At 31.8% G+C, this 21,933-nt stretch overlaps 1 protein-coding gene across 1 annotated transcript in view; it reads left to right on the top strand.

The window, feature by feature from the left end:
• The window catches only part of LOC127729006 (multidrug resistance-associated protein 1-like), a 41,371-nt gene extending 38,058 nt beyond the window's left edge, over positions 1-3,313 (top strand). The window contains exons 15-16 of the mRNA XM_052236581.1: positions 2,650-2,844; positions 3,145-3,313. Of these exons, the coding sequence (XP_052092541.1) occupies positions 2,650-2,844; positions 3,145-3,268 (319 nt within the window). The 3' untranslated portion in view covers positions 3,269-3,313. The remainder of the gene's footprint in view (positions 1-2,649; positions 2,845-3,144) is intronic.
• Positions 3,314-21,933: the final 18,620 nt, after the last annotated feature.

Raw genomic sequence — 21,933 nt, 5'->3', positions numbered from 1 at the left:
TGCGCTTTTTAACTATATTTAACGTATTTAACTATAAGCATTGCATGACCTTGATTTATAAGAATACTTTAAAAAAACCTCTGACATGTGACTGTTCCCACTCACCTTATATTTACAGACTCTCTGGTCATAATATTACTGAGGATCTGAACAGTATTCAACATGACCATCTCCGAAAGGTGATATCTCATGGTCAAAAATTCAGAGAACCCCAACACATCAATTGGAACCATAACTTTAAAATAATAAAGGATTCCATTTAGCTACGCCAGAGCAAAGGCTAATCGAGAAGACGTTCTGGATAACTGGACACTTTGTCAGAATGAGTGAAATCAATCAGGTCTCTGATAAAACGTCGAATTCATAAGTTAAAAAACTGTAAGAATGATCGACCAAAGTCCGTGTTTAGAGACAAAGAAGCTGTGAAATGTCTATCATCTCTTCACGATAGATATATTGTTGATCCTGTGGACAAAGCTTCAAATAATATTGTTTTTGTATGTAAATCGTACTGCTACGAGTGTCTCGTAAAAGAATTAGAGTTTAAATGAGCACTCAGGTAATCCCACATACAAAAACATATCATTTGACAAGGATGAGATTTTGGCTAATCATAAGTCCTTCATGACTTCAATAAACATTACATTGAACAGCAAACCTGAGGACTTACCTTGTATTGGATACATAAGCTTCACAAAATTCCGTACAAACAACGGTATATTGCCGGCTCATCTGCATGTTCTACAAAGGAATTGTCCATTAGATTGACACACATTCTGTCCGCAGTAAAAAAGGGTCTTCAGATCTAGAAATATTGTGAAACTGTTTACTCGCGTTGTGGTATAACTATAACCATATGTGGATTCTAAAAAACTCAAAAGAACTTCTGGATAATTTTAAATCTCGATCTTTCTCTGAAATCAATTCTGTCAAAACTTTTGATTTTTCAACCCTTTATACAACAATTCCCCATGTGAAATTGAAAATTCGTCTAAAAGAAATAATCCACAATACTTTTCAGTATAAAAATGGTTGTATACGCTATAAATTTATTGCTTTGGGATACCATACGGCATGTGTTGTTAATAGTGAACAAAAAGGTAAAACATGCTACACAGAGGAACAAGTGATCAGTATGCTCGAGTTTCTTATTGACAGCATATTTGTTGAATTTTTTAGGTAAACTTTTTCAACAAATTGTCGACATTCCTATGGGAACGAACTGTGCGCATCTCCCTGTCGACCTCTTCTTATTTTCATATGAGTTGGAGTTTCTTCAGATACTTCAAAGAAGCCAGATCATTTAATTTCACATTCAGAAGATTGATGACAGGGCTTCCTCCGCCTCATTTTTAGAATTAAACCTCGAATTTGACATCAGTGGTAATCTCAGTACCAGAATCTATGACAAACGAGACGATTTTTATTTTAAAATTATAAATTACAACTTAGTAGCAATATACCAACTTCACCTGTATATTGGATATACATTTCCCAACTCATTTGGTATTCAAGACCTTGCAGCTACTATTCAGACTTTATAAAACGTCACTAGTGTCTGAGCAGAAAGTTGATGAACAAGGGTTATGTCAAAAAACGTCTCGTCCTTTTTATTCATCGGAAGATACCAATACCTTGTTGATAAATATTCCATATGGTACATAATGGTCTTGGAGTATAGATTTTAGGTACTGACGTTGTTTATCATCTAAATCACGTGTTATAGTGTTCTTGTTATGTGTCTTTGTATAATTTTAACCTTTACTGTTTACTCCATTTATTGTAATATATTTTTGGCGTGGCCCGGTACTTATACATCCCGTCATTGTGTTATTGTGCTATGGTCAATTTTGTATTATTGTCTTTCATTTCTGCTTATGTAATTTCTATATGTGTCTATATGCCATTTCGTTTTTCTTTGTTTAAATAGTTATTTGTTTTTATAGTGATTAAGATTATAACACAATGTTGACTGCTGTACCCCAATTTTTGACATTTTTACCTATTATGTGTCTTTGTTTTGCTCACACATTGTTGTCAATATAATGGAATGCTATATGACTGTCATACAAGTAAGAAGTTTAGCTAGCTACAAAACCAGGTTTAAGCCACCATTTTCTACATATGGAAATGCCTGTACCAAGTTAGGAATAAGACAGTTGTTTTCCATTCGTTTGTTGTGTTTGAGCTTTTGATTTTGCCTTTTAAGAAGGTACTTTTCGTTTTGAATTTTCCTTGGATTTCGGTATTTTTATTATTTTCTTTTTAATACTTCTTAATTTGTGATCTCGAGTAATCACCGTAACAATAAGTCGGCAAATCATTAAGGCAAAGTTGACTGTTTTTGTTGATCTTCTTAGGCCCTTTTTGTTTAAATAATACCGTCCGAACAACGGGTACCTTAAGAATGAAATCTAGAATGTAATAAAAATAAGATGGATTACCGAGTTTTAGTGTAGTAAAAAATTGTCTTCGGAGACTTTGAAAAAAAATTATCCACTGGTTTTGTATAGATCGCATTTGATGGTGACTTCTACTTTACTTTTGTGTGATAGTTTCAGTGCTGGCTTAGATTTTTTCTCAGAAGCGAAACCGTAATCAAGAGACTATCAAAGCTAACTCAGTGTTAAACTATATTTTTTTCAACAGTGTAGGTCAAAGGCAGCTGCTTTGCTTGGCTAGAACACTTCTGCATAAACGTAAGATACTGATCCTTGATGAAGCTACAGCAGCGGTTGACATGGAAACTGATGCGTTGATTCAACAAACGATAAGAACACAGTTTGCTGACTGTACAGTACTGTCTATTGCACATCGAATAAACACAATAATGGACTATGATAGGTACTTATCTAATAACGTATCAAAGAATTCTAATGAGAGGTTGAGCTAGCTATAAAACCAGGTTTGATCCACCATTTTCTACATACGGAAATGCATGTACCAAGTCAGGAATATGACAATTGTTTTCCATTCGTTTTAATTGTTTGAGCGTTTGATTTTGCCATTTGAAAAAGAACTTTTCTTTTGAATTTTTCTTTTTAGTTTTCTTTTATTTTTAAAACTAAACAAACTATTACGTTTTATTGTTTTATTATGCACATACCATTATAAAAATAAAGCAAATAATTCACTATTTTTCAGAATATTGGTAATGGACCAAGGCTGTATAGCACAATTTGATACACCCAGTTCTTTGCTGACAGACAAACATGGGGTATTCTTTTCACTGGCAAAAGAAGCAGAGCTTGTACATAGCAGCAAATAATTTGTTTTGATAAAAACAGTATCATAGATTGAGCCAAAATTTGTAGTTCGAAGTGGTTTCCTTGAATAAAACATAACTTGTATTTGTGAATACAATCTATGCTCATTAGATTGTAATATAACTTTCTAATTTAGAAATTTTGAAATAAAGTCGAGCCTTTTTATGTACAGAGTGAAGATAGTGTTCGTTATTCGAAAAATAAAGTGGTCATTACTAACGGAATTATCGACACTAATAGTCCAATTGATATTGAATCAAAAGGGAAAAAAGGTACCAATAGGGCAACGAAAGAGTACAAGTCGAAGAGGATAAACAGCACAATGGCCAAACTATAAAAGATGAACAGAAAACAACAGTCTACAAAACACTATACAGAAGACTAAAGATTTAGCACACTAATCCCAACAAAAATAGATTATCTGCAACGCACAACTTATTACGATCGACCAATTCGTTATACGGCATTTTAACATTGATTCGACTAGGGATGTTACAATGTTCTTGCTCTTCAATGGCAATGTTTACCTTTTTTGTTTGCGCATTTTTTATTAAAACTAAAGTTGTTATTAAGTGCCAAAAAAAAAAATAAAAAATAAAAAAAAAACAATACCACTAACCCGGTGTTAACGTATATCACTGAATAAAGGTAAAACTTAAAGAATTACTTTTTATAAATAAAACTCCACATGATTACGCTTCGAGTACATAAGTTCCATAACCAAATTTTCCCCTGTTAATTCGATATTCACAAAAAAACTAATCGCCAAAATGTACAAAAATTTTGCAGATCGAATAAACTTCTGATATCTGAATTTTACAGGTTAAGGTTGTGCTTACTATAATTTAATTTGACAAACTTAAAAAAAAACCTACCAAGTTATAATTCAATTATTAAACCTAGACAGAATGTTAATCTTACACTCTACAAATGGCTGGTAATAAGACAATAACATTTGTACTTTCCATTGTGTAACGGAAGATAATTCAATTTCTCACAACTTAGAAATGTCAATTGGCAGTTGACTAAATATACGAGAAAATCTTAGATAATTAAGTTTGTTAATAGTCACAACAATAGCCCTTGTCAGTATGCGATTCAGCAATGTTTAGTCATCTGAAAATAGTCAAAAGGCAAAATAATGTAATAATAAACTAATTGAAATAGAGACAAAACATAACATTCCAAAACAGACATTAATAGAATATAAATGAATCTGTGAGGTATTTCTCAATTTTGACTGATAAGCACATGCCTTTTAAAAAATTATACCGTAAAGAGATGTTAATACCATTTAGAAGTGTTTGATTATAAACTTATCATATATACTAGGCTTAAAATATTGTACGCCAGATGCGTGAGATATTTTTGTGTCAAAATTTAATTCCAATTTCTAGATATATATACCGTATGACATAACCCTCAGAAGCAATCCCTTTGTTCCTCATTGTATTCGTTAGCAGATTATAAAACGCATTTATCTCAATTCATGCTTAGGTGAAAAGCTACTCTTTACATTTTTTCTGATGTTTATAAAATTACATGTATTGTAAAACGTCAGTACACGATTTGTAAAGTTTTCTCCTATACTAAACCTCTTATTTAAATCTTAAAGTTGAAAGTATTTGAAATATTTTTAATCATGACTTCTTATTATTGTACTACATACTGGACATTAAAAATGAAAACTAAATGGAAAACATATAGAAATTATGAACAGATTCAGGAACAAGCGTCAGATGCCTTGACCACATCTATTTACAAGGATAAAAAATATAATTAACATCGTAATATGTAGAATTTGAAAAGACAAACAGATAACCTTGCCCTTTCAGGAATTAATAGTTGACAGAATATTCTCGGTTGTCGCATTCTTGCACACGTTTTGAGACTAATATAGAATTAACGTGATTAAGAGATAAGCTGATGTCGTTTTTGTTTTTAGTTTCTGACACCATAATCACCTTAACGTCAAATCTTCTTTTATTCAAGTTCGACATAGCCTCTCATTCAAAGAGAATATAAGTAAATACTGAAGCAGACAGGTGAAACTTTTGATAAAACTGAAAAAATCGAAAAAAGGTCGAAAAGCTTTGGCATTGAATATCTATACATTGACGATAACTGCATTGGTAGTTTATCGATGTTCAAATCTCAAAAACCGATTGGGAAGACAAATCAAGGCAACCAAAAACAAAAACAAACTGAGGGAACCTTAAAAGAGCAAGACCGGATGCGTCGACAAGGTACGCGTCTCTAAACATTCATCTTATCTATCTAACCTACATTAACAATCAATTGTACACACAAAAAGTGAAAAATAAAAATAAAATTTCTTTTTTATGTTTTGTTATGTATATTCATTTCATTACTTAAAAAATATTCAGTCAATGACCTCAGTGATACGCAGACGAAGACTCGACACGTATATGTTTCGGGGGAACTCATTAAAACCTATGACATGTCCATCCTTCGTACTATAAAATCAGTTAAACCATTACCACTGTTCGTTAACAAATATGGTAATGCCTTTTCTCCTACGGGATTATTGTAAATTTTTAATTTACTTCCAGTACTTTGGCCTTCTTAAAAGCATTTATTGACAGTCATGTAGGTGTTTTATAATTATAAGTACAACGTATTTTTAGTAGCCACTGGAGACAAATCTCATGTATAATACATCCAATCAACCTTTTCATTCACTGATTCTATAATGACAAAACTTTATAAAAAGATCCGCAGTATTGAAATTAAACTAAAATAAAATTCATTGTTAATATATATGATCCCTGGGACAACATAATTCAAAAACTTGTTTGATATTGTTATAGGTTTAAACTAGTACATATAAGAAAGAACATTAAATTTTCTCAGATGTGAATAAGAGTTGCAAATACGTTTTTGAAATATACATTTATGCAAATAAAAAGAGATAATGAGTAAAATCGACCAGAGAGCAACCCCAAGACATAAACTCGCCAAAAATACATAAACGAGTTTGGCATAAGGCGTTAAATTTTAGAACTGCACCACGCCATAATTTAGCTCTTATTTTTTTGAGAGTATTAAAAGACACATGTCCAACAAGAACAAACTTGAAAAGTGCGATGAAGTCAGTTATATCGATGTTACAGTTATATCGAACCCAGTTACATAAATTCAATACTACATGCAGAATATGACAGGACAAATGTCTCATACCTATTGAAATGAAGCCTGAAGAGATTTATCTGTTAATAATGAAAACCCTCTTACGCGCACAAACTGCCTTGGTGACCCTTTCGTAGGTACTAGCATCTGGAGCGGGGTAGTGTGATTGGTAAGGTCAAACCAAAGAAATAAAAACAATGATTTCCCCCAACTAAACAAACAGCATTCATAACAAACAGTAATGACAGGGTGATTCGGAGTCAGAATAAGGCGTCCATGTAGGGCTTCATGTCTTCTTGTGGAATGTGTATATGGTATTTGTCGATGCTTAATTCATTATACTGTGTCCATATGAGCAACAATTTAATTACTAGTAATCTTGTCCGCACTGTGATAACGACTGGTGTACTTCGTAAATCTGACAACGTCAAAATACTCATATATTATTAATTATATAGTGTGCCGAGACAAATTTAGAAATATTTAAAGGAGCATTAGCTACAAATGTACGATTTACAAAAAAATATTAAATACGAATCTTTGAGTTTCAAGTATTAATAAAAGCGAAATTTTAAAATAATATTTCGTTATAAGCCAAATTTGTAAAAATAAGCTCCAAAACATCGCTGATGTATTATTGTCTTACAAGTGAATAATTCGACCTCATGTGAAACCGTTTTCATGCGAACGTCAATGTAACCCCTTAGCTTGAGATGGGTTACGCATGTACTAGGCGTGTTCAGCTATTAAAAGGAAAAGAATGTCAACATTGAAAGTGAAACAAGGATGAACCATTTCATTGACTAAATCGATCCACAAAAAATCATTGGTATGCAGGTAAAAACGATGATTAACTTATTTTTTAACCTATAACATGAAATCAAACAGAACTAGAAAAACCAATTGCACGTGGTCGCTATCTATTTATATCTATGTTTATATTTATATCGGGTTATATGACCATCGGCAGTCTTCGGAGGTCATCTCGATGGTTAACTAAATAGCGTCTAGACTAAAATACACACCAAATGCGGATATATGTTATCGGCTCAATGCACTGTTAATTGTCTATTTTAGATTTATTGTAATTTGGATATACGTTTCAGTATGTTATAAATCAAGATGAGAATTAAGTCAAATGGGTGAACATGAATTTGACAGCTAATGACCCTTAAACAGTAAAAGAAAAGAAACATATGTGTCAGAATGAAGGCCATTTAACTAAAGGTTTTCGTAATTGTTATGAAAGAATTTCTGCATATTTAATACTTTTTTTCTGGCATTTCTAATTAGAGTGAATACAAGTGCAAATATGTTATCTGTACATGCACCATTTTGAAAGTTGAAGTAAACCAAGATAATAATGGAAAAGGGGAGACAATACATACCAACTTCAAATTGGACATATGTAAAAGAAATGCAGACAAAACAAACACCAAAAGAAAATTGACAACAAATTTTTTAAAGCTCTCAAAACATTAGACAGAAAAACTTAAGAGTGAACATTACCAACTCCACAATAAAGCAGGCTTACACCCATTCTCAAGAAGGGTTCTCAGTTCCTGCTGTAACAGTGACACTCGTCATGTTGGAAATAAAGACATAACTAAAATGTCATTACACGTAAAATGCATCATTTATCAACAAAGTTGTAATCAATATACTGATATTAGATATAAGAAGATGTGGTATGAGTGCCAATGAGACATCTCTCTATCCAAGTCAAAATTTATAAAAGTAAACCATTATAGGTCACAGTACGGTCTCCAACACGGAGCCTTGACTCACACCTAACAGTAAGCTATAAAGGGCCCCAAAAAATTACTAGTGTAAAACCATTCAAACGGGAAAACCAACGGTCTAATCTATATAAAAAACGAGAAACGAGAAACACTTATGAACCACATCAACAAACGACAACTACTGAACATCAGATTCCTGACTTAGGACAGGTGCAAACAAATGCAGCGGGTTTAAACGTTTTAATGGTACCAAACCTTCAGCCTTTTTCTGAAACAATAGTGTAACGTCACAACATAGAAAGACATGTACTATAAAATATCAACTGAAATAGCTTATGCTGTTTTCGAAGTTTGTCGTATATTTGAGGGGTTTATCGAAGTTGCTGTACTGATATCTTATCTGTTTATCGATCATGTGGTGGGTAATGATACTGGTTTCTTTAATAGAACTGAACTGAAACATCGTATTTTATCGACTTTGGACAGAATTGCAGTATGAACGTAATACTTTACGTGTTTACCTCGAAATATCAAATTAGTTAAACAATTTATGACTGTCATTTAAATACGACATGGGTGCAATTAACCCAATTGCCTATCCTTTGTCAGTTTTATGAAGAAAATCAATACAGAAATGGTCACTGTATATTTTTTTATATTTTGAACTGTTAACCTATTCCCATTATGTCGGTTATTTTGAAAAATCTTGGTTTTTTGGTGTAATTTTCTTTTTCCATTTTTACCACACAAATGTGATAAACAAATGGAATAAGCGAATATTTATGACAGTTTGTATCGCATTTGAATTCGATAGTTCAATCAACTTTGTGTTTTACACTCGGTTTTACGAATCAAAGATCAGAAGTTTTTTTATTCGAAAATGAAAATCATATTATAAATATAATTTCCTCAATTCGTATATTATTTGTAAGTAATTTATTCTTTCGCTTATTTATATTTACATTGTACATAAATGCACTATTGTTTCCGTAGTTCTACGCTGGACTGTTCGCCTGTTCGTTAAGTCTGATATCTCTGTCTAGACTTGTTACTTTTGGATTAGATTTCTTAATGTACTCATACTGAAGCAAACATTAACTTGTATAATCTTCAATATGCTTTATTAGCTATCCGTATGAGGTCATGTATTCTTTGAATGTCAAAAGTGAAACTGATTATAAAAAACGTCTTTCGACTATTTTATCCTATAAGACATTCGTAATTTACGTCGGTCTTCAATTCTTCGACTTACCGTGTTAACGACTATACGGAATCATTTCCTAAATATTCGAGAAATATTGCCGATACTGTATTTAGATTGAAAAGCAATTCCTTCTGAGAATTATTTTCCCGAACAAATAAACCACACTTTATCGGAGTTGGAATTTACATTAGGAACAGACTAAGAATTTGATTTTCCTTAATTACAGTTAAAACAAGGATTTATGTAAATAAGACAAACAAACAAAGAGAAGAGATGTATGATAATCTCAACACTGAACTGCAAAATACGTTTGACCAATTTCAATTGAAATGTTGAACTTTTTCGGCAAAATTTAAATTCAGAACGTTTCTGGATGGTTTACAAACAATACCATAAAATGCATATCCTACCCCCACCATCCTAAAGAAAGAGGCATTGATTATCTACAAAATTCAAAATAACTGCATTCGTTTGGTTGCCCAACATAGGCATTACATGTTTATGACTAGGTCAAAATGTTTTTATTTCAAATTTAATTCTGAACCACATTCTTCCATTTGATGGTTTCTACAGTAAATTTAACTTTTTTTCAACAACTGATTCATTATCTTCTATGAAAGTGACCAATCAATCATCGGATCAAAACTAGGCAGAAATATTATTGTGTATAGACAAAGAAGATATATTTAGTAAATGTTAATCAGAAACCAACATAAAAACACAAAAATCAAATCAAATCATGTTTCGATTGGAAAATAAAAAAAGTGTTCATCAACGGCAATTAGCCAATTTTCAATTTCATCCCTACAACTAAGTTTTGTAAAAGAAAATTCTTTTAAAAAGGTCGAGATAATTAATAAAGGTTTCCTTTTAAGAGTTTTTCAGGAAGTGACAATGAGATAAAATAGGTTTCCTTTCATCCCTGTGGGAAATTATAAATATCCTCTTCATTAAAAATACTTGGTCAATCTTAACCTCGCTAGACAGAGATAACATATACAAGGTAAAAAAACATGCCCCCAAGGCTATTGTTGATTCAGATTATTAAATTTTAAATTTGTCGTTGAGCAAAGTTTTATCCTTCCGAAGTTTATAGAAATGATGATTTTGAATGATAGATTGGTTGATGTTTCGAAAAAGACGCCTGATAATTGTACTTAGGTAAAACAGTCTACAGGAAAACAGGTTTTGTAAGCAAGAAACAACATTCTGTCATTGAATCATCAACATTCTCATTTGCTCTTATTCCTAAATGACACTTACTTATTTAAAAAAAAACTCAAATCCAGTGAAAACCAAATAAGAAGTGTACAACTTGACCTGGCTGAGCATCGAATTTATGACCTTCTGCACTCAAGTAGGGTATGATACCTCGAAAACCAAAGAAGCAAATACAACTGTAAGATGATTTAGAGAATTTTACTAAGATGCTGATAAGACCAAATACAAGAAAAAAACGATCATTCCACACATATTCCCATATAATCCTGTCGGAAATGACAGTGTCATCTTAAATGACCGGCAAATTAAGTTAAAAGCAATCCCCTGTGTCCTTTTATTTATATTGACAGTGTTCATATGTTCCTGCTTATTGTGGCCACGAGTAATTAAAGTTAAAAAATAAGTCTGCATAATCGTGAAAATGTTTTGATTTATAAACCCTAGCAGAATGAATCTAATGTTTCTGTGTATATGATTGATTGATCAATTGCTGGTTGCTTAACGTCTAGTGGCAAATATTTCATGTATATTCAGGACAACTGTGTATTTGACAAAAAAACCCTATCAGGTTGCACAGATGGAATCAATATCCATCAATTGAAAACAATAACACGTGACTCAAGGATAAAAAATAAACATCAAATCAAAAATCAGCTGATAAAACACAAAACAAACAAATGCAAATGCGAACACAAATCCCCTTCCCCCTAAAAGATTCAATAAAAAAAATCCTTACTTTGATATTAATGTAGTAAAACCCTTAACTCAGTAGGCAAATACATTTTTTAATATACTGTCACAAAACAATGTTTTGGTACAGTAATTATCAATAGCATGCATTAATCCACTGTGACAATCTAATTTAAAAAAGAATATTTTCCGGTTTAGTCAACTTATATGAAGGCTTAATAATTCGTGTCACATTAGTAGTTCTAAACGACACAAACAAATAGCCTTTATATCCTGTCCTTGTCCATTTGTACGGGTCGCCATGTCAATATTTGTTTTCCCATTGTCAATCAATCATTACATCAATCATCTTCTCCTTGAAATTCCAATGAAAATGTTAAGAACAAAAGATGATTCCGATCAAACGTTTCTTTGATCCTTCAAGCGTTCCATTAATCACGATCATAGATATCAATACTTCCGTAGCAAGATATTTTTTGCAAACAGTAGGTTATTAATATCAAAATTGATTTCACATGTACTCCAAGTAGTAATTGAAGAGAAAATCTCTATGACAAAGCGTGTTTTTTCTTATGAATAATTCATTAGATCTTACTCTTGCATTAGATAACTACAATAACACATACAACGGAATCTTGTTTCAGCTTGTCAATTGAGAATGTAAATTTCTGTTTTGCGAATAGTTTTGAAAATTAACTTACGAATAATCAATTATAAAAGAGTGACATGGATCGCATACTCATATACGGAATACAATTGTACATACACATGAATACCAAACTTAGTAATCAATTTTCAATGACAAATTCAGTACGTCATTTGGTCTCTGTTGGATAGGTGTTTCATTGCAATTCTATCACATCCCTTTATTTGATATACGTTAAAACCGATACGAAAGGTAATAGGACAAAATCGATAAATTCTCAGATCAGACGACTTTATCTTGATGTCTTAAGATCGAATAACGCAAAAACATTTCTCTGGTAAGTTCAGACATAACTAAAATGGTGACTGACTGAATAACAACTTTATCAAAGATACAATTCAAAACAGAAAAAGTGAAGTAGTACACTAAAATTATCATAAGAACAAATACGCAATAACCGTTAAAATAGGAGAAAATACATTTGTAATAGAGAGGCGAAAAATACCAAAAGGACATTTTAACTCATAAGTAGAAAATATTCTGAAAACGCAATGGCAATAACAGAAAAAGAATAAAAAGACAAACAACAGTATACAAAACACAATAAAGAAAACTTAAGCCTGAGCAACGTGAACCCCACCAAAAAAACGGGGGTAATCTGCAGGCACTGCTTGGAGGTTGCTACATAGAAATGATATGTTCACAATTTTAAGGCTTAAATCTTCCCTTTTTTCCTAATTTTTTGTTCTCAGCTGACTGTGAAATGTAAGAAAAAATAAAAAAGGTAGTACTTTATAAAGTTGTTGCATGTCTTAAAAGATAGACAGGATTGTCTTCAAAAGACTCATCAGTGGCGCTCGAATAAAAAAGTAGAAATAGGCCAAATAAAGTACGTAGTTGAAGAGCATTGAGGACCCAAAATTTCGAGAGGAATATAAATATCAGATCTCTAGTTTTTCCTGCTGAATTAATTATTTTGAGCTTTTCATTGGTTATGGATCATATTCTATTATTGAAGACCTTATATCAACATAAAACAAATATGGTTCTATTGTAAAAAATAGTTGTTAAGCTGTTATTGTATTGTTGAGTGGTTTTGGTGTAATAGATATCGCACCTTTATTAACTTTATCATTTACTCCCTTGAACACGATAAAAAATGTTGACAAGATCCATCCATTACATAGCTTATGTAAATTGTTTATCCTGTAGTATGTCAAATTGATTTGTTCCAACATCAAATGATATAGATATAGATTGCTATAATTAACTTTAACATTAACAGGAATTCATATTGAAATTACGCCCTGAACATTATTATTTATTTACAAAGACATGCACAATTGTAGTTGAACTCTAGTTGTGTTTTCTATATGATAAAACCATCGTAAACTAACAATGTATATGAAAAGAAACAGTGAATTTATGAGTGAGTTAACTTCTGTTATCTTTAGAATAGTGCATAAAAAAATGTGTTTTAGTTATTGAAATATCAAATTCCGCCTTTGATGCTTGTCATAGGAAAAGCAAAGATTGTAGGAACTTAGAACATTGCATTCACTTCCATCTCCGAATTTGTTAATGCACTGTCTGGCTCCGAGACCTTGGATAGGTTATTGAAGAAAGAATAAAACAAAATTCATTATCAATGACAATAAAATTTCCCTATAAATTTAAATAAAAAGCAAAGTCCACAAATTATTAGAACATAATTTCAAGGGGAGGGTCTTCAAACTAAATTTAACCCATACCTTCCCATAACACAATTCAAATTCTTAAACCTAATCCTAAATTAACGTCATGGTTCTCGAAACTGGAATCAAATGAATGCCCGAGGGAAGCATAAAAAATAACGGGGTATATAAACAAAGAGGCGATGTTGACCAATTTTGTGATGTCATTATTTCAAACTAAATACAGATAAATACGTAGCACATACCTAAACATACTGTTTACTGAAGAACATGTCCACTTTTTCCACTCTTTCCTAGTGACCCCGCATAGTGTATTTATAGAAGAACTGACATTTTGGTTCGATACCTGTTCTTGACTGTCAGAATAAATTTTTCAAAATACATTAAATAATGTTCAGTAAATTCTTTTACTTTACAAAGATGTTGCTTGGGGACTTTATTTTCAGTGAGTTTTTTTGTGTCTGGTTTAGCCATTGCCCACAATAAAAGTAGCATTTTGTGTTTTCGCTATATTATCAAAGACATTCTGTATTTGAAAGTGGTATCAAATTGCCAAATACAAAAGTATATGGTGCAATGGCTTTATGGTGATTTTTAGGTTGTCAAGAACGTAAGACAATCCAGCATATCAATGACACTAATTTTCAGCACCTCAACGAAACAAATGAAAAAAAAAATTCTGAATCCTGTCTTAAACATTTAAAAAAAAACTATAGCCTTATTAAAGAGGTTTTCCAGAAAAAAAAAAAAAGAATCTATTTGATGTAACACACTTTAAAGCACATGACTACAAAGACAGAATGTGCAATACTAGACCTCAGGTCTTAATCTAACTAAAGAGGTATTCCAGAAGAAACCAAATCTATTAAATAAAACAACCAATGACATTGACCCACCATTTTCTTATTTATGTAAGGTTCCCTTCACAAAGATGGGTTCATAAATCTCCACATTTATTTATTCATATGTCACGTCACCGGAGTATTGAAATGAACCGATATCCGATGTAACACACTTTAAAGTCCATTACCACAAAGACAGAATGTGCTAAACTGGACCTCAGATCTTTGTCTGACTTTAGAGGTTTCCAGAAGAAAACACATCTATTTATTATAACAACCGATCGGATTGACCCACTGGAGTACGCCATTAAAATAAACCGATTTCCTATGTAACAAATTTTAAAGCACATCACCTTAAAAACAGAATAAAGGTCGGTTATGTATGCAGTATCTTTTAGCAATGTTCTTTGCAGTACTAGATATCAGATCTTTATGATCATAAATACCTTTATTTTCTTTTGTTCTGTCATTGGAGCATACATTTTTTCTCTCATTAATCTCAGACGAAAGAAATGTTTTACACAATACTTTTCAGAATTTTTGGTACTCATTGCTCTTCAGCTTTGTGCATTATTTAGCCTATTTTTACTTTTTTTGGTTCGAGCGTCACTGACGAGTCTTTTATAGACGAAACGCGCTTCTGAAGTACACCATTTTAATCATGGTATCGATGATGAATTAATTTTACAAAACACTTAACAAAATTCGAAAAAAAATTATTTGCCCAAGAATAATGCAAACCTCCGTCAGATGAAGATACATATTAACTTAAATTTTAGATTTGTAAATGTATACTTTTAAGTTTAAGGATGCACAGTTTTTCCCTGGTATTATGTTATTCAACAATCCTTTTAGAATTTTTCCTATAATGAAACAGGTCTGACAATGTTTTTAAAATCCATCTATGTGCAATTCATTTCACCTAGTTGAATTAAAGGTGGCTGAAAGTCACCAATCCCTTTTTTAATGACGAGAGACCTCGAAAAAGAAATGTATTTACTTTGCAATTAAGAGCACGGTTAAATACAAAGACAACGACCCGGTCAGATCTGTATATGTCGTTAATATCAATATACTGTAAACCGATCGGACCCGACCATTCCCAATAGTTGTGACTTTTAAATGCATTTGTAATTATCTACTAATTACCATTGATTCCAAGAAAGTTCAATAAAACAGATAAAACTTCATTCGGGTAAAGATATGTACATGTATGATTTCAATTTAAATGTGCATGACACGTGTTTTAGATAAACCTCTTAATCAGAACGCCCTGGAAACTTTCGAAGAGACGATACTAAGGGACTTTCAAAGTAGAAACTAAATCAGAGAAAACCATAACAACAAGAAAAATAACAACGAAAAGACATACAATACTCCAAAACAAGAAATATAAAAAAAAAAATCCATAAAACTCGAAATTAATCAAAAACAAAGGAAGAACGCCTGTTCCATATAAGGCAATTATTGTGTTGTTCATGGCAATTATGAATTATGTAATAAGCAACGTTTGGGAATATCACATACAAAATGAAAATAGGACGGGATGAATCTACGACAAGCAGACAACTTTACAATTAAGAATCCTTGGTTCAGCAACTTTCTTGTAAGCAACAATCGTCTTTAAAAGAAATTATGTTATCAAATAAGGCTATGGAATATCTTATCAACTGGAAAATATATTCTCCATAAGTTGCAGGAGTTTCTGAAATGCTTCAAAATGAACATTGAAGATGGGAAGATGGAATTCATCACTTTTAATGTTAACGCACATGCCATGTGATATAAAAATAAGAAGATGTGGTTTGATTGCCAATGACACAACCCTCCACAAGAGACCAAATGACATAAAAGTTAACAGCTATAGGTCACTGTACGGTCTTTAACAATGAGCAAAACCCATACCGCATAGTCAGCTAAAAAGTGACAAATGTAAAACAATTCAAACATGAAAACAAACGGCCTGATTTATGTATAAAACAAAGAACGAAAAACAAATATGATGCATGCATACCAGGAGACGTTTGTCCTATCGGGACACCAGTTCTCGCTATGTTTAAAGTTCATGCGATTCTCTACGTTTTGTTTACCTTGATTTATACCTTACAAAAATAAATTGACGAGTTTAGAACATCGCTTTACTACAGTTGCCTCTTACTTGCTATGATAGATCTCTCAGCGGATCCATTCAAATTACTTATTATACATTGTGTGTAGCCAATATCTTCCCTGCGTATCAAATGCATAGGTTGGTTCAACATACATTCAAGCTTCATATTTTGCGATGAAATAAATATTACTTTAACTCATGTTTTTTTCTGTTTATCATCTAGGCTTGCAGATTGACACTTAAATCTCAATGTCTGCATTTTTGAATTTTGTCAATATTTCAGAATTACCATAACTATTATCTGTACATCAGATCTTTTTTGGTAAAGCCTTGGCTCATATTTATTATTTTAAAAACTATGTGAAAATTTTTTGGTCAAAGCTGTCGATTTCAGCATGCCAGTACGTCATGATAACATCACAAGTGACCTTTCTGCACTCAAGTGTTCAGATAATAATTTTACTATTTTTGCAATTTTTATGGGCCAAATAATGGCTCTTATCATACTTCATCGTTTGTAATTTTAACAATAAAATGAACAAAAATGTATAGTATATCAATAATTGTAACTAACTATTATGTCATTGCTATTGCAGAGAAAAACTGGAAAAACTGGCCTAAATATACTCAGTTAATCCGAAACGTTAGAATATTTCGCACAAGCGTTCTCCAAAAACAGATTATTTTGATTTAATTAATTTTGTTTCACAAAGGAAGGGTATCAAAATATGAAAATAAAAAGATGTGGTATGATAGCCAATGAGACAGCTCTCCACCAGAGACCAAATAACATAGACGTTTTAACAACTATAGGTCACCGTACCAAAGCTACCTTTTACTCCAATGGATTCGAATAACTGGAAATGATATATATTTTTTTAATGAATCAGATTTTTATAAGACATTGGATATGAGTAACAGCCTAACCCCGAAACAATGTTTACCATGAGATGTCTTTATTCTCTGGAACGAAAAGAGACTACTAAAACACATGTGTTATAGTAGTCTCAGGAATGATACATGATTTTAAGTAACGTTGCTTTTATTTAATTTTACAAAGCAAAATTATTGATAAAATGTTATTTCGGTAAAATATGGCATTTATCACATGTTTATTACGTCAAAGATTCACATGTTTATTATGTCAAAGATTCACATGTTGATTACGTCTAAGAGTCACAAATTCCATTTTTGCACCTTGATTACACTAAATAATCATATTCATTGTTCACCTCTTGTGTTCTACTCTACGGTTTGAATGAACTTCCTGTTGTAGGGAAAGTTCACTGAGTATGATAAACATATAACTAAATATTCTAAAAGAAATAGTTTTCAATGCGTCCAAGAAGAAAAATAGTAGACCTGGAATCTTATCTTATGTAGAAATGTTAAAAAGCATTTAAATAATAGTGTTAAACCATATTTGTCATGAGAACCATTAAGGCACATGTAAATTAATAAGAAATTACGTATCCAGTATGCAATTTTTGGAAGAAAATGAATTAGAATTAGGAGTGCACTAATATGTGTCCTTCAACTGTCCCTTAAGGTAAACACGTTTTTAATCGAATAATTGTTTTTTTTTAAGATACTAAATTAATTCAAAAGTAAAAATACATCTGAAATCATTTCAATTTTCAATTTTAACTACTTTTGTTGTCGATCTCAATAAGAAAAATGTTTAACGCTACATTTTGTAAAACCAGGACCGTTTATGTTATTAGCATTAACATATTTGGAATAAAAGCTGCCAAACACGTATACTGAAACTCAGTAAATGATTGATATTTATACATATCACGACTTGTCATTGACTTAAGAGAATATAGTGTTCTAGCAGCGTTTTCTAGTTGCACTTTCTGCTTACAATTTCTAAAGCATCAGCTTTGACTGCAGTAAAATAGTATGTTTTTATTATCAAAAGGAAAGGATATTAAATGTTTGACCTATATAAAAAGATAAAGCTGATATATACCGTGATTTTGAAATGCATGTTTAGAATATCAACTTTGTATCAATGATTTTGAACAATTCCTCTATATACACATGGAAGAGGTTGGGGGATATAGAGTTACGTGCAGGAAAAAAACTGACTTTGTATAATATCTAAAGGGCCAACACTATATCTAGCCTTTTTAAAAAGGCTGCTTTGTTTTTGCGTTTATTTTTCAAATTCATTGGTGTAAAAGACTCTGTTCACATTTAGAAAAAAAACAATCATTTGTTTCATATTTGGCGAGAACGTACTCCCATCCAGAATCTTCAATGCGTTAAGTCGTTATTAATGATTTTACATCTTAATTTGCTAAAGCGATAAGATAGTGAAATTAGATACCTAATTAGTGTCTATATCAGACGCTGACAGGCCTGCTCTGAATAAAATTACCCTTATTATTATGGTCTTTAGCTTAATTTGCTTCCATATATAGAAAAGATGATTAGACGATAATTGGACTGTCATGAGTGCAGAAGCTAATAATAAAAAGCTGACATTTCTTCCAAGGTAATAACTTGCAAACGGCATTTTGATCATAAAACTGTTCTGATATCCGAAGCAGTAAAATACGATGTAATTATATCATACTTTTCACTTTCCAATTTACGAATGTCAATACATTAACATCAACATTGCAAGCTATATCAAATAAATTTGATTCTTATTGCAAAACAAAGACGGTTTTATTAGTGCGGAAAGAAGACATAACAAAATCTGTAGGTATATCATTCGTCCTTCGAAATACGCTTGCATTCAAATTATTCGTTAACTCTTGTTCTGAGAAAGTTTTATGCCGAATTTATTTCATAGTTATTTCAAGATAACTGATAAGAAAATGTTCAAATTGTGCGTGCGGGTAGGTTTTTCCGACGTAGTCGGTAAAATTTCGCTGTTATAACCTTTGACCTTTGGTAGGTCTAATTCGATAGGTCACATTCGAAGAAAAGAGGATGGGATAATGAGAACGACAATTGGAAGATATACGTCGTCATCTCTGAAACAGATAAACCTGTTTAATATAAGGAAGCTATTAAACCAAGAGTTCCACGTGCTGACGTTGAAATCATTCCTTCGAATATTTTACGAACGCTATATATCACGAGTTGGTTGACCGCTTTGTAATATCTGTTTCATAGATGACGACAATTATGTTCCAATTGTCGTAACCATTATACCACCTTCTTTTCTCCGAATGTGCCTTACCGAATAAGACTTGCCACCAAATTTGTACTTACATGAGCAACACTTGTGGTGCCACATGTGGAGCAGGATCTGTTTACCCTTTCAAAGCACCTGAGATCACCTCCATACCTACCCACACGCACAGTTCGAACATTTTCTTATCAGTAATCTTCAAATAACAGTTTTCTATGAAATAAACTGAGATCAACTCGGAATTATGATGGGGTTCGTCTTGCTCAGTCTTTAGTTTTGTGTTTTGTGTACTGTTGTTTGTCTTTTGGTCGTTTTTCCTTTTTTTGTCATTGCACTGCCAGGTTGTTTTCGACTTATGAGTTATGAATATCGCTTTGGTATTTTTTACCTCCATTTGACAGCCTTTTAGTGCACTACCATCGATCGTAATCAACCTTTTATGCCGTTCAATACCGTCTGAATATGTAAATCCCGTGTTTTATTCATCAGGTTCTATAAATCTACAATTCGAGTTGATATGGGTCAATTGGGCTATATTAGCTAGAGTGCTATAGCATAACGTCAGTCTCTCCATTAATAGAAAATTGTTCTAAAACTTTACAGGCATAATGGAGAAACGATAAATAAATATTTCTTGGCATAAAATATAAAACTTGAAAAAATAATGTCAAAATATATATCGCATATTGAATAACCTGTCAAAATATTTGATATTGATCATCTCTCTTCGGCGTCCGTACGTTATATGCACGCCAAACGGGTTTGCGTCTCTAAATGTTAAACTTATCTTGCATATTTATCATTGAAATTCTTTGTGGTTCTAAACTGATTTGTCGTAGGTTGTTATGGGTTACACATTGTATATTATTTGATATAATCATAATTTTATGCTCCTATCTGAATGCATAGGACTTTTTTTTAAAGGTAGAATTTGTTTTCTTTACCTTAGAAATGTATGAAAGAAGTTTTTTGAGAAGACACTTTTGAATAAAGCATTTTGAGTAATACAAGAAGATTGTCATTTTGTGATGGTGGCGACGGAATTCCTGTTGAACAACTGAAAACTTCTAAGTAATAGATTCTATGAATGCTATGGTTGATCTCCGCAGTGTTTACAGCCTAAAAACGTATAATACACTACAAAGGGATCTGTATCATGTCCTCACAGTGGAGACCATAAATTATGAACAATCAGGACGTTGACTCAGTCTGTACAATTATTTAACACCGAACTACAGGTTTCATTATGGGTTCAGAAAATGACATTTATATGTTGAATACTAGGGTCAAGTAAAAATATTCAAAAATGTGGAGATAAAGTTATAGACAGAAGTGCAAATGTACACCCCATTTTATTTTATTGATATTAATATTTCTTCAACATGGAAGTTAACATTTTATCCTTAGGATTCGAGAATATATTTTAAAATATCTTTTGGAAAATGATAATTTTCCTAAAGGTTGTTCCTTTAAAATAAATAAGCATTGTAACATTAATTCTGTTTACAATATAAAATAGTCCGCTCGGTTTGTTTCAATATGTCCTAAGAACACTCCTGATCAAATCTTTTCCTTGATTTAATGGTTAATGTAATAAACCAAAGACGAAAAACAGAAATAAGTCGTCTTCATTTTACAGCTCTCATCTACTTTTTATGGAAAATACAAGAGAGAGCCAACATAATCCTTCGTAAAACGCTTTATTTGTCAATTAATATTTCTCAGGATTCAGAGCTATCGATTTCTACATCAAAGTTATATCATATAAACATAGTATAACCTTTATGTTGTTGTTATGTGAAAGAAAATCCCCTACAGGATTGCAGGAAATTGAAAAACAAAAAAAGACTACTTCAGTGAATAATTTGTTAACCTATTAGTGCTAAAAGCTTTGCCGTGAAATTACAGATGTTGAACAATATACAGCTAACATGATGCGATGTGATAGTAATCACAAATATAACATATGTTGCTAAGTTTTATGTGGCTTAAATCTAATTATCCTAAAAAAAAAAAGGTTTTCTATACATTTGTGCTCTTGGTTTTGCATTCATCATTTAATTTTTACAAACTGTCCCTGGTGTATTCAAAAGAGGTTTTAACTCAGCTCTTCTACCATTCTCTTCAAAATTTGAAAAAAAAGAAACCAAAACCGATTTTGATTTTGTGAGCAAGAGACGAAAAAAAGTTCATAGCAATACAAACAAACACATCAAA

This window comes from Mytilus californianus, unplaced genomic scaffold (assembly GCF_021869535.1).
Source record: "Mytilus californianus isolate M0D057914Y unplaced genomic scaffold, xbMytCali1.0.p SCAF_2, whole genome shotgun sequence".
Lineage (NCBI taxonomy): Eukaryota > Metazoa > Mollusca > Bivalvia > Mytilida > Mytilidae > Mytilus > Mytilus californianus.
This window is presented reverse-complemented; position numbering and strand designations above follow the sequence as displayed.